This window comes from Zonotrichia albicollis, chromosome 16, assembly GCF_047830755.1.
Source record: "Zonotrichia albicollis isolate bZonAlb1 chromosome 16, bZonAlb1.hap1, whole genome shotgun sequence".
Taxonomy (NCBI): Eukaryota; Metazoa; Chordata; class Aves; order Passeriformes; family Passerellidae; genus Zonotrichia; species Zonotrichia albicollis.
In genome coordinates, this window is record NC_133834.1 from 3488846 (window position 1) to 3500174 (window position 11329).

At 57.7% G+C, this 11329-nt stretch overlaps 2 protein-coding genes across 6 annotated transcripts in view; one reads left to right on the forward strand and one right to left on the reverse strand.

Annotated features, from left to right (window-relative positions):
- TNRC18 (trinucleotide repeat containing 18) overlaps positions 1-2218 on the forward strand; it is a 56115-nt gene extending 53897 nt beyond the window's left edge. For all 5 annotated transcript variants that reach the window (XM_074552871.1, XM_074552874.1, XM_074552875.1 and 2 more), the window contains one exon: positions 287-2218. In XM_074552871.1, coding sequence (XP_074408972.1) covers positions 287-493 — 207 coding nt within the window. In that variant the 3' untranslated portion in view covers positions 494-2218. The remainder of the gene's footprint in view (positions 1-286) is intronic.
- Positions 877-11092, reverse strand: SLC29A4 (solute carrier family 29 member 4). Its single transcript, XM_074552876.1, has 11 exons — positions 10913-11092; positions 8640-8808; positions 7884-8015; positions 7659-7772; positions 6934-7062; positions 6407-6481; positions 5799-6064; positions 5577-5712; positions 4866-5053; positions 4362-4602; positions 877-4289 (listed from the first exon to the last, which is right to left on the reverse strand). The coding sequence occupies exons 2-11, from the start codon at positions 8797-8799 to the stop codon at positions 4147-4149; spliced, it is 1584 nt and encodes a 527-aa protein (XP_074408977.1). The 5' UTR covers positions 8800-8808; positions 10913-11092; the 3' UTR covers positions 877-4146.
- Positions 11093-11329: the final 237 nt, after the last annotated feature.

The window sequence follows — 11329 nt, forward strand, 5'->3', positions numbered from 1 at the left end:
ATGTGTGCTTGGCAGCTGCAGCATTCCCATCAGTGGGAGCCAAGTGAGAGTCAGGGCTCAGGTTCAGTGGGATGGAGGAATTGTCTAGCCATGGACCTGTGCATATTCCCAGTGTCCCTCCCCTGGGCTGGCTGTTGGGATAAGTGAGGTATTTTTGAGTGTGAGCAGAGTCCCTACCCCATTATGATGAGTGTTTTTCCTACTTATTGAAAATGATGCTTTAAATGCTGTGTGATCTAATGGCTCCTTTTTTTCCCACCTCCTTCCTTCTCTTCCTGTTGTGCAGAGAGCCCTCTACCAGTCCTCCCACGTGGATGAAAATGATGTCCAGACCATCTCACACAAGTGTCTTGTTGTTGGTCTGGATCAGTATGAGCAGATGCTAAAGACAAAGAAATACCAAGACAGTGAGGACCTCTACTACCTTGCAGGGACCTACGAGCCCACCACGGGCATGATCTTCAACACTGACGGGGTCCCTGTCATCTGCTGACCGCCCAGGGCACACATGCCAGCCCCTGGGAAAGGATGGGACAAACCTGAGGACGTGCCTGTTCAGACGACATGATTGTTTCTTTCAATGCTCATTTCTGTGTCACACTACAGACAGGAGAGCGCGAGAGACGCGAGGAGGAAGGAGAAGGCTGAAGAAAGGGGTTGGGGAAGCAGTTACAGGACTCGAGGAAGATGCCATTGAGGGGGTGGTGGTGGTGCTTGAACCCCAAGGCTCTTCTGGAAGTGGCTTTAAGTACGGTGACACTTGACCAACTTCTCCCTTCCTCCTTTTGGTCCAGGAAAGCACATGGGTCTCGTGATCATTTCACCAGCGGGACCCCCCGGCAGGAGGGATCCCTTTTGTGTCATTTTCCCCATCAGTAACTCGGAAGCCGCCCGCACGTGGAAGCACCCTCTTGCCTTCTGCGTGCGCTCCTCTCCGTCCTTATATTCCCTTTCCTGCTTAGTTTCGCATGACCCTTTATAGGAAGGACAGGGTGAAAGAGAAAGGAGATGAGTCTCTCTCAGCGCCTCGTCTCGATCCTCTCAGCGCCTTTTTGCTGTTCCCTTTCCCTGGAGGCCCCTCTGGCACCGTGTGGAGCACGACAGGGCAGGGCTGGCTCCAGCAGAGATGGCAGAAGAGAATCCTCTGGCCTGGGAGGAGCCAGGTGGAAGAGGGAGCCAACATCCAGTCTTGGAAGCTGCCTTCCCACTGCCTTGAACAAACTGAACCCTCTGCAGCTCTGCACCCCTTCTGCCTTGCAAAGGAGGGAGCAAGCAAGTGGCAAAGGGGGTGACACGTGGCAAACTGAGACCTCATCTTGGAGCGTGCAGTGAAGGGGGAGGAAAAGACTGAGGAAAACCACAGTGAAGGGGCAGGAAAAGACTGGGAAAAGCTGCAGTGATGGAACAGGAAAAGACTGGGAAAAGCTGCTGCTTGGTGCTTGGAGGAGAGAAGATCAGAGGCCACTGGATTCTGGCATCCCTCACCCAGCTTTACCCACCATGCCTTGCCTGTGCCGTGATGTGGAGCTGCTGGGAAGCCTTGCCCATGGTTTGAAGGGAATGGGGCAGTGTGTGAACCCAGCTGTGCCTGCCCACGATGCTCCCACAGCCAGAGCCCCGCTGCCACCCTGGGCTCAGGGACTGCACCGTTCAGCTGCCTCCATCCACAGAGGAGCTGAGCTTCCCTTGGGCACTGCCACTGCTGCTCCAGGGTTACACCTGGCAAGAGGGAACACTGGAGGAGAACCTGAGGAGAACGACGCACCATCCTTGCACTTAAACAAAACTCCAAGAGACGCACTGATCTTTGCAACTCCCGACTCGCACTACGGATGGCCGGGACGCGGAGCGGGGCGACGCTTAAGCCAAGGACAGATTGGAAACTCTCCACCCTGGCAGCGTACCAGAGACTGGAGGCCAGGGCTCAGGGGTGAGGGACAGCCCCACAGAGTTACCCCTCGTCCTTTAAACAAACCACACATGGTGCTGAGCTCGTACCATCTCCAGCCCGGGCCACCGGCGGACAGTGACGGTTCTAGCCTGTACAGTTTTAATGTACCAAAAGACTCTTTAGCCCTCCTGTATTATAAGTCTTTAAATGGATTCAACTTTTTAATTATAAATATAAATATAAATATATATATATAAATATAAACTTTTTAAAACTGTGAAAAAAATTATGAAATTATAAAAAACAAAAAAAGAAAAAAACCCACAACGGCAGAAATGAACACAGTCTGACGTTTAGAATATTATTTTTTATTTCCTGTTGGATTGTGATTGTAAATGATCTGGGAACAGGCACACCCCCCACGCTCAAAGTGTACTGTACTTCTAGAAGCAAATTGTGTGAGCATATTTTAAAGAGCGAGAGAGAGAGCGCGCGAGAGAGATTTTATGCTAATGTTAAATAGAAAGCACTTAAAACCCACTGCCTTCTATGGAACACAAGGATATTTCAGACAATCGAGAGGAAAGGAGAGCCAGGTTTTTGTCTTTTTGTTTTGTTTTGTTTATGTTTTGTTTAAAACAATTTTTTTGGCATTCTGTTTGTTGGAGAACTCCGTGTGATCTTTTTTCATAAAAAAAAAAAAAATCTAATTGAAAAAAAGCAACCCAACGAAGCATCTTTCTTTGTCTCGCTTGTCCTGACCGCAGGGTTTTTCTCCCCTTGGTGGCAATGATGGCTTTTTGGCTCAGCCCCTGCCCTGGAGAAAGACACAACCCAGGTGCCTGGTGGCTTTTTGGGGAGAACCCATCTGTGTGAGGTGGTGGCACCGATGGACAGGACTGGACACTGGAGTAGAGGTGGCTGCTGCACCGGGCTTGGAGGTGTGAGTCCTCACCCTGCCACCCTGCCCAGGGCACCATGTGCTGAGGATGAAATGCTGGATTTGCTCTTTTTTGGTGTGAGCTGCACTTCATACAGGCAGGAGCTTGGCACAGCCAGACCCTCCCGTGCTGTGGGGGCCAGGTCGGGGCCAGGCCTGGCACTCATTGGCTCCTTGGGCTTGATTCCCTGGGAGGTGGCACCCGCCAGTTGGCACAGCGAGGTGCAGCTGGTCCCAAAACGTGGTGTTGGCACCTTCTCCTGATGTTTTCTGCTCCCCTTGGACTGTTCCCTCTCCTGTGTGCTGCCCATGGCAGTTTGCAGGCTGGCAGGGGTTTGGTGTAACCCAGTGACGTGTTCCACCACCCCAGGTGACAAAAGGGGCCCTGGAGATGGAGACCAGCACCAGGGGCACCCCAAAACCCAACAGGACAGGCAGCAGGTGCCACCCTGTGTGTGTTTGCCAGCCCAGGCCATCACCAGCAGTCAAATGCCACCCACACACTTGTGTGTGGCACAGCTAAGGACCAGCCATTGTTGCAAAGACAATTATTTAATCAGCTTCACTTACATCCTGCGCAATAAATCTTGAAGCTCAGCAGTGGCCTGCAGGTGGCACTGGCAGTGCTGCAGCCTTGGGACCCCCCCTGTACCCCTTGCAATGGAGCAGATTCACAGTGTGGGGTGGGGGGAGGCAAGACCCTGCCTCTGTTGCAGTTGGGGGGGGTAAAACAAGACACAGTAAAAAAAAAAATCTTTTTTTCCCCATCCATATGATTCGCATATTTAGGGAGGGACTGTGATTTCAAGCCATTCCTGGTGAAAACCTGCAGCACCATCAATGGAAGTGGAGACCCACCTTCCCAGAGCCACGGGGGACTGAAGGAGTGCTTCCTTCCTCTCTTGCTCCTCTTCTTCCTCACCAGCCCTCCATCACCCTCCTCCCCAGTGCTGGTCCTATTCCCTTTGGGATTTGGCAGTATTTTCTTCCTCCTGTCAATGGCTTGGCGCAAACAGCAGATCCCCAGCCTTCACTGGAGAGCTGCACATTGCTGATGGAGAGATCCCCAAAAGCAACAAGAACTGTCCCCTGGGGTGGGAGGAATGTCACCCCAAGCAGTGGCCCTGCACAGTGCCTGGCTGGGCAGCACAGGCCGTTTGGGAATGCCACAGCCCTGTGCCAACAGGATACCAGTCCTTGTCCATGCAGGGGCGGCTTTCAGGCTCCAGGCTCCCTCCTTGAGGAGGGGTGTGGGGCGCTGGGGACCTTGGTGGGAAGCAGGTCCCACCCTGTCCCCATTGCCCCACCCCAGGGCTCAGTAGCCCAAGGTGAAGGAGCCATTGGAGGTTTCAGTGTAGAAACAGCTGCTGTGGGAGGTACTGGTGAGGCTGTAGGCAAAGTAGGCCACGGCCGAGCCCAGCGTCAGGCCCGTCATGTAGGACACGGTCATGGTGTTCCCTGTGGGAAGGGACAGGGGTGTCAGGGTGCTCAGGCCACACCAGTGGGGTTCCCAGGAGGGCTCGGTCCTACCTGCCAGCTCCCGCTGCTCCGGGCTGACCTTGCCCGCGGCCAGGATCATGGGCACGCTGCCGAAGTAGCCGTTGGTGATGCCCATGAGGAGGGAGAAGATGCAGGGCCAGGCAGGGTGGCCGAAGGTGGGCTGCCCGTTGGGGTACACGCACATGATGAAGAGGGGGATGAAGACCACGCGGAGGCAGGAGTAGACGAGGAGGTGGGTCCCTCTCCAGTCGTAGGGCAGGGCAGCCAGGATCTGCAGTGAGGACAGAGATTCTGCTGGGGGGATGAGGAGGATGGGGAGGGCCTTGCTGTGCCCAAAGTGGGGTAACAAGGAGATGGGATAGTGGAAAGACCAACTGCTGTGGGAACCCAACCTTGGCCGTGCTGGTGAGTACCAGCCTCCCACTGGTTAGACCCCCATGGGTGGAGATGACCCTTGGTGGAGCCAAGTGGCTTAGAAAGAGGGCACCAAAGCAGGACAGACCCCCCCTGTGCTGGCTCTGGCCTCTCTCCTACCTTGCCAACGAAGTCGGAGAGGTTGAAGATGGCCATGATGAGGATGGGGAGCCATTCCCCCAGCGTGCAGTTGTGGATCTCCGACTCCAGCCCGGGAAAGAGGCACAGTGTGATGAAGTAGGTCATGGCGATGGAGAGCATGTAGGCCCAGATGAGGCGGGACACGACGTAGCGGTAGAGCAGCATGTCTGGCAGGGACAGGCAGCACAGCTCAGCCAAAACTGCAGCCCAGCCCCCTTGCAGAGCCTGAGAGCTTTGTCTGACCCACAGGGATGCTTCCGAAAATGAGTCTGCCCCAAGGTTATGGGCACATCATTTGGAAAGGGATCATAGAATCACATATGGTTTGGGATGGAAGGAATTGTGAAAGACCATACAGTTCCAACCCCCTGCCATGGACAGGGACACCTTCCACTAGCCCAGGTGGCTGCAAGCCCCATCCAACCTGACCTTGGACACTTTCAGTTGGACAGCTTCTCTGGGCAGCATGTGTCAGGGCCTCCCCACCCTCACAGGGAAAAATTTCTTGATGCTATCCCATCTAATCCTGTCCTCTTGTGTTTGAAACCATTTCCCTTTGTCCTGCTCTTCCATGCCCTTTTCAAACGTCCCTCTGCAGCCTTGGGAATGATCCTCCCCATAACACTGGGTCACCAATCATTTATTTATCCCACCCCACAGGTATGGCTTTCCCCTGAGCCCACCACCCACCTCTGAAGCTGGGCCAGCTCCTCTTGATCCTGGGCCGAGGCACATCGAAGCGCATGTAGGTGCCACTGCCAGCCAGCTCAGCTTCGGGGCCAGGGCTGCCCCGCGGGGAGCTCGGCTGCCCCTGCTCCCGGCTCTCCTGCATGAGGGAGGAGAGGACAGCAGCACTGAGATGCAGTGGCCAAGAACCCCGGGGGACAGCAGGGGAACCCACGCTTGGCTTACAAATCTGACGTCCTCGGAGGTGACGTCGTGGTGGACGCGGTAGCCGGAGCTGGGCTCGCCGGCACCGCGGCTCTCGGGGAGGCCCTGGCGGGAGCCGTCGGTGTAGTAACGCACGAAGCGCGTGCGCTTCACCAGCAGGTGCAGGATGAAGCACGTCAGCTCCATGCCGATGGAGATGAAGAAGAAGATGACGGTGTTCTCCTTCTCGTCCGACAGCAGCAGCTTGGTGAAGATGCGGCTGAGCGAGATGATGACCCCGGCGGTGCCTGGTGGTGTGGGGGGAGCTGTCAGTGCTGGGCCCCTCTGAATCCCAGCTCAGGGATCCTCATCACCCCCCACCAGGTGGATGGGATGCTTCCCCATACAGAGGAGTCACCAGAAGTGATTTTTGGGGTGATAAATCTCGGCATCCTCACCCCCAGCCTGGCATGGCAGTGCAGGGACTTAAAAACCAGTAAACTCCCTGGTTTGTTGGGGAGCACCCTGATCTTCTGGCTGTGCTGGGGACCCAGGAGTGACTCACTGGGGCCCCAGGAGAAGGTGCAAGTCCCTGTGGTGGGCTGTGGACACAGTGGCTGTGGGTACTGACCATGGCCATAGGTACTTACTCTCTCCTGTCATCACTCCCTGCGTGTAGCGCTTGGGCAGCAGCCCCGTGTAGCCGTAGAAGCTGGATTGCTGCACTTCAGGAGAGAGGCACAGAGGGGAGAAGAAGGGATTATTGCAGCTGAAACTCCAGGAAGGGGGAAGAAACCCCAGAGGGAACCCATGAGCAGTGACAGCTGGGAGCTGCTCCTCCCAGCAGCCTCCTTGCTCCAAAAGCAGGAGGGCCTTTTTTCCCCTCCCTGGATGCTCCACTGTGTCTGTTCCCACCCAGAGTGGCCACCAGGTGTGGGGCCTTGGCATGTCACCACCATGGCCCACATCAGTGGTGTCAGTGATCAGGACATGGTTTGGTGCTGGTGCCCCTGGCCAGTCCCAAATGCCCAGACAGAGGTGGACAGGATGGGGCAGGGACCTGAGGGTTATGGGGAGCAGGGCAGGAGGTTTTCCCAGCAGATCACGGCTCAGGGATGGGGCTGTTTCCCTCCCCTACCTGCCATGCGTGTCCCAGCCCAGCTGCTGTGCCCCATACCTGTGCAGCCAAAGGCCACCACCCCGACAGCCACCAGGTTGATGGCGTAGGCTTGTCTGCGGCTGAACAGCTCCAGCCACACGTCGCAGATGCTGACGAAGAGCAGGGGCCCCAGGGCGAAGAGGTAGCCTGTGGGGGGGACGCAGAGGTGGTGAGGCCTCACCTGGAGTATTGCATCCAGTTCTGGGCCCCTCACTTTAGGAGGGACGTTGAGATGCTTGAGCGTGTCCAAAGGACAGCAACGACGCTGGTGAGGGGCTTGGAACACAAGCCATATGAAGAACGACTGAGGGAGCTGGGGTTGTTCAGCCTGGAGAAAAGGAGACTCAGGGGTGACCCTTATCACTCTCTTCAACTTCCTGAAGGGTGGCTATGGTGAGCTGGGGGTCGGTCTCTTTCTCCGAGCAACAACAGACAGAACAAGAGGACACAGTCTCAAGCTGCACCAAGGGAGATACAGGCTAGAATTAAGGAGGAAGTATTTTACAGAAAGAGTGGTCAAATACTGGAATCATCTACCCAGGGAGGCGGTAGAGTCACCATCCCTCGAAGAGTTTAAAAAAAGACTGGATGTGGCACTTGGTGCCATGATCTAGTTGAGGTGTTAGAACATGGGTTGGACTCGATGATCTTAAAGGTCTCTTCCAACCTAGAATTTCTGTGATTCTGTGTGAGGGGCACAGCATGGGGACAGTGCTGCCTGGGGGTGCAGGGACCCCACTCACCCACGGAGATCCGGGTGTGCAGGCTCAGCAGCTCCACCAGCGCGTTGTTGAGGATGACGGCCACCAAGGCCACCAGGATGTAGGTGAGGCTCATGTCAAAGACAATGGAGGTCCCTGGAGAGAGGCAGGTGATGGGGGGACAGCAGTTCAGCTCCCTTGGAAGTGGGATTGAGCTCTCTCCAGGTTTGGGGTGTCAGAGATGTGCTGGAGCTGCTCCAGACCTACCTGGGTATTTGTGGTGCAGGTAATCCACATCGGTGATAAAGCTGTTGTAGGGCAGGAGAAATCCCACCCCAGCCAGCAGCATGGCAAAATAAATCCCATGGTATCGATCCTGCGGCTCAGGCTCCTCAGAAACTGCCCCAGAAGAGGAAAGAAAGAGAAAAAGACGTGACAGTGGCACTGCTGCACCCCTGGGACCCACATGAGACCTCAGCCTTGAGGCAATGAAACAGCTCAGCTCCCTGTAGATGTACAAATTAACAGCCCCAGCTCTGAGAAGTTCCTTCCCTAAATAAAGACACTTCAGTGGAGACCCAGGAGAAAGGAAAACATCTGGGCTTTGGGCGTCTGGTGAGTTTTAATTGCAGCTAAACAAGCTGAGAGTCAGGCAGTGCAGGTGACAGCACGAGTCAAAGTGCAGGAAGGGTCAGAGGTGGCTGTGGAGGTGGACAGGGTGCCTCAGGGCTGGGGTGAATCCCAGGGGCGCCCCTGAGTCCTGCATGGAGAAAGATGAAGCTGCAGGCTGGGGATGAGCCTGGCAGGACAACCAGGGCATCAGTCCTGAACTCCTTGCCAGCCTTGCAGAGCCCACTGCCATGGGATGTGCTGCTGGCTCACATGGGTACAAAAAGGGATGAAAAAGGGTAGTGGGCATTTTGTGGCATTTCAGGCTGTTTGTGTCTATTAAACCCATCCCAGGAAGGTCCTAAGGGGGTGGGAACCCAGCAGGGACCCTGGTTTGGGCCGTGCCTGCCTCACCTGGCTCCATGAAGGTGAGCACACCCTTGGCCTGGCTGCCCCGCTGCAGCTCGTCCTCCTCCAGCTGGTAGCTGTCGAAGCTGAAGCTCATCACCACGTTCCCCTCGGGTGTCACCGCCGGGCTCAGCTCCTTGAAACGCTCAGCACCCACCGAGCCCATCCTGGCCACCTGAGAGGGGGGACAGCAGTGACAGGGACACCCCCGGGTGCACAGATCCCCCCGGGTGGTGCCAGGGGTCTGCAAGGGAGGGTGGCCCTGAGCCTTCTCCACCTTGCAGTTCTGATGGGTTTTTTCCACCTGGAAAGAAGATTCCCCCCAGGCAAATGGGATCACCAACGTTCTGAGCAGAAGTTTGGCTCTGGGGTGGTGAGCAGTGCTCGTGAGGGACCCACAGGAATTTGGCTCTGGGGTGGTGAGCAGGGCTTGTGGGGAACCCCCAGGAGCCACCCCCGAGGCACAGCCTGGCTCAGCACCTCCCTGGGATGCTCCCAAAGACAAATGCCACTGTGATTTCCAAAAGCAATTAGGGAAATTAATGGATGGAATCCACTCAGTGGCTGTGGGGAAGGTCCTGGCTCCCTGCAGGCAGCACATTTGCTCTGCTTTTTGCCCTTTTCAGCATCTCTGGTTCTTGGGCATGGGGCAGAGCTGCCAGCCCGGGCACACACACTCCTGCAGCTTTCAGAGAGGGGATGGGATTTGACTCTGCTTTTTTCAGATCTGCTTCTCTGGGGGAATCAGAGCCAGCACGGACCTGCCAGAGAGACCCCAGCATCACACCAGATACATCCCAAAATGAGCTCTCCAAATATCCACCATCCTCCAGTGATCTCACCAGAGCCATCCAAACCAGGGTTCATCCTTGAGGTTCAACCCCAGGGGGCTGCTCTGGATTCCTTGCCTGTCCCCAGCCCACCTCCTGCACATCTCCCTGGCATCCAGGGGTGGTGGTGATGGTGAAAAATCTCCTCCAAGGCAGCAGGTTGAGTCAGGCAAGGCAGGAAAAATCAATGGCAGTGATTTCTTTGGTCTCCCTGCCAGACATGGCGTTTGCAGGAGCAGAGAGGTTTTCCAGCTGCCAGCATGTGCTGGATGCTGGAGGGCCCTGAGGAGGGGGGCAAACGTGGTGCCCACAGACCCTGTGAGTGGGTTCCTGGAGGCTAAAATGCTTCTCTCGTGCAGGGATGGGTGCACTGCCCTGGCTCTGGGGCTGTGCTGAGGGCACAGCAAGGCTGGGATGGGGTCCCCCTCTGTCCCCATGCTGGGGCTCACCCCAACACCCCCATCCCAGAGCAGGGCACCCCAGCAGGGCACGATGTCCTGGGGTACCGCTCCACCCAGGGGAGCCGCCTGCGATCCCCTTCACCCGCACCTCCTGTGCCTGCTGCCCCCCAGGCAACAAAACCCAGCGGGAAGCGTCTCCCGGGATGCCGGAGAGCCTGTTGCGGGGTTTGTCCATAGCAAGAATCCCAGCTGGAGAACAAACCAGCTGGAAAAGCCTCGTACGTACTGTGTGTGGCCCAAACTTGGCGGGAGCGGGATGTGGGATGGGGGATGCAGGGTGCGGGATGCAGGGTGCGGGATACGGGATGGGGGATGCGGGGTGCGAGGTGCAGGATGAGTGATGCGGAATGGGGGGTGCGGGATAAGGGATGCGGGATGAGGGATGCGGGATGCAGGGTGCAGGATGAGGGATGCGGGGCGCGGGATGAGGGATGCGGGATGAGGGATGCGGGATGCAGGGTGTGGGATGCGCTGCGCGGCCGCGGCGCTGGACCGGCCTCCGGCGCTCCCCGCCTCGCTCCCCCGAGCATCCCTGCGCTGCCGTAAATTGGATTTTCTCCTCCCGCTGGATTTACATCCGTCTGCCCCCACGGATTCACACCGTGCCGCCCCTGCGGCCCCAGCGTGGCCGTGGCAGCGTTTCCCTATGGCGGGCAGGGCTGGGGGGTCTCACCCGAGAGGAGCCCTTGCCCCGCTGCCCCCGGCTCTGCCCGACCCCCGGGCACCGCAGCCCTCCTGCCAGGGCACAAAAGCGCTTTTTGCTCCGGCAAAAGGGTCCCCCGACATCTTGCCAGCGGCGAAGTTGCCACAAACGGAGGGAATTCAGTAACCCAGGTCCCTGTCTGAAGGAGAAGCTCCCGGCCGCGCCCGGGGGCTGCTCGGGGGAGCCGGGAGGATGCTCGGCGGGGCCAGGGCTCGGAGCGGCGCCTTCCCCTCCTTTCCCCCGCTCCCCTTTGGTCCCGGCCGAGCACAACAGGTCCGTTCTTACCTCTCCGTATCCGCATCGGCGGCTCTGCGGCACCGGCGCTGCCCGCCCCGCTCAGCCCCGGCGGCCGCCGGGCCCCGGCCCCGCCATCGCGGAGCCTCCGCCGGGAGGGGGCCGGCACCGAGCGCGGCGGCGGCGGAGCGGGGGCGGCCCCGGCCCGGCCCGGCCTCCCGCCCGCCCCCCGCTCCTCCCCCGAGCCCCCCGGTCCCCGGAGAGGCTTTCCCGGGGCGCGCCCGCAGCCCCGGCCGTAGGCACCGCCTGTAGGTACCGACTGTAGGTACCGGCTATGGGTACCGCCTGTAGGTACCGGCTAGAGGCGCCTTGGAGGGATCTCGGAGGGCCGGCGCTAATTGCCAAGAGAGATTAATTAGGAAGAAAGCCCCGGTAATTTAGTTCAGGGCATGAGGTTTTCATGGAGAG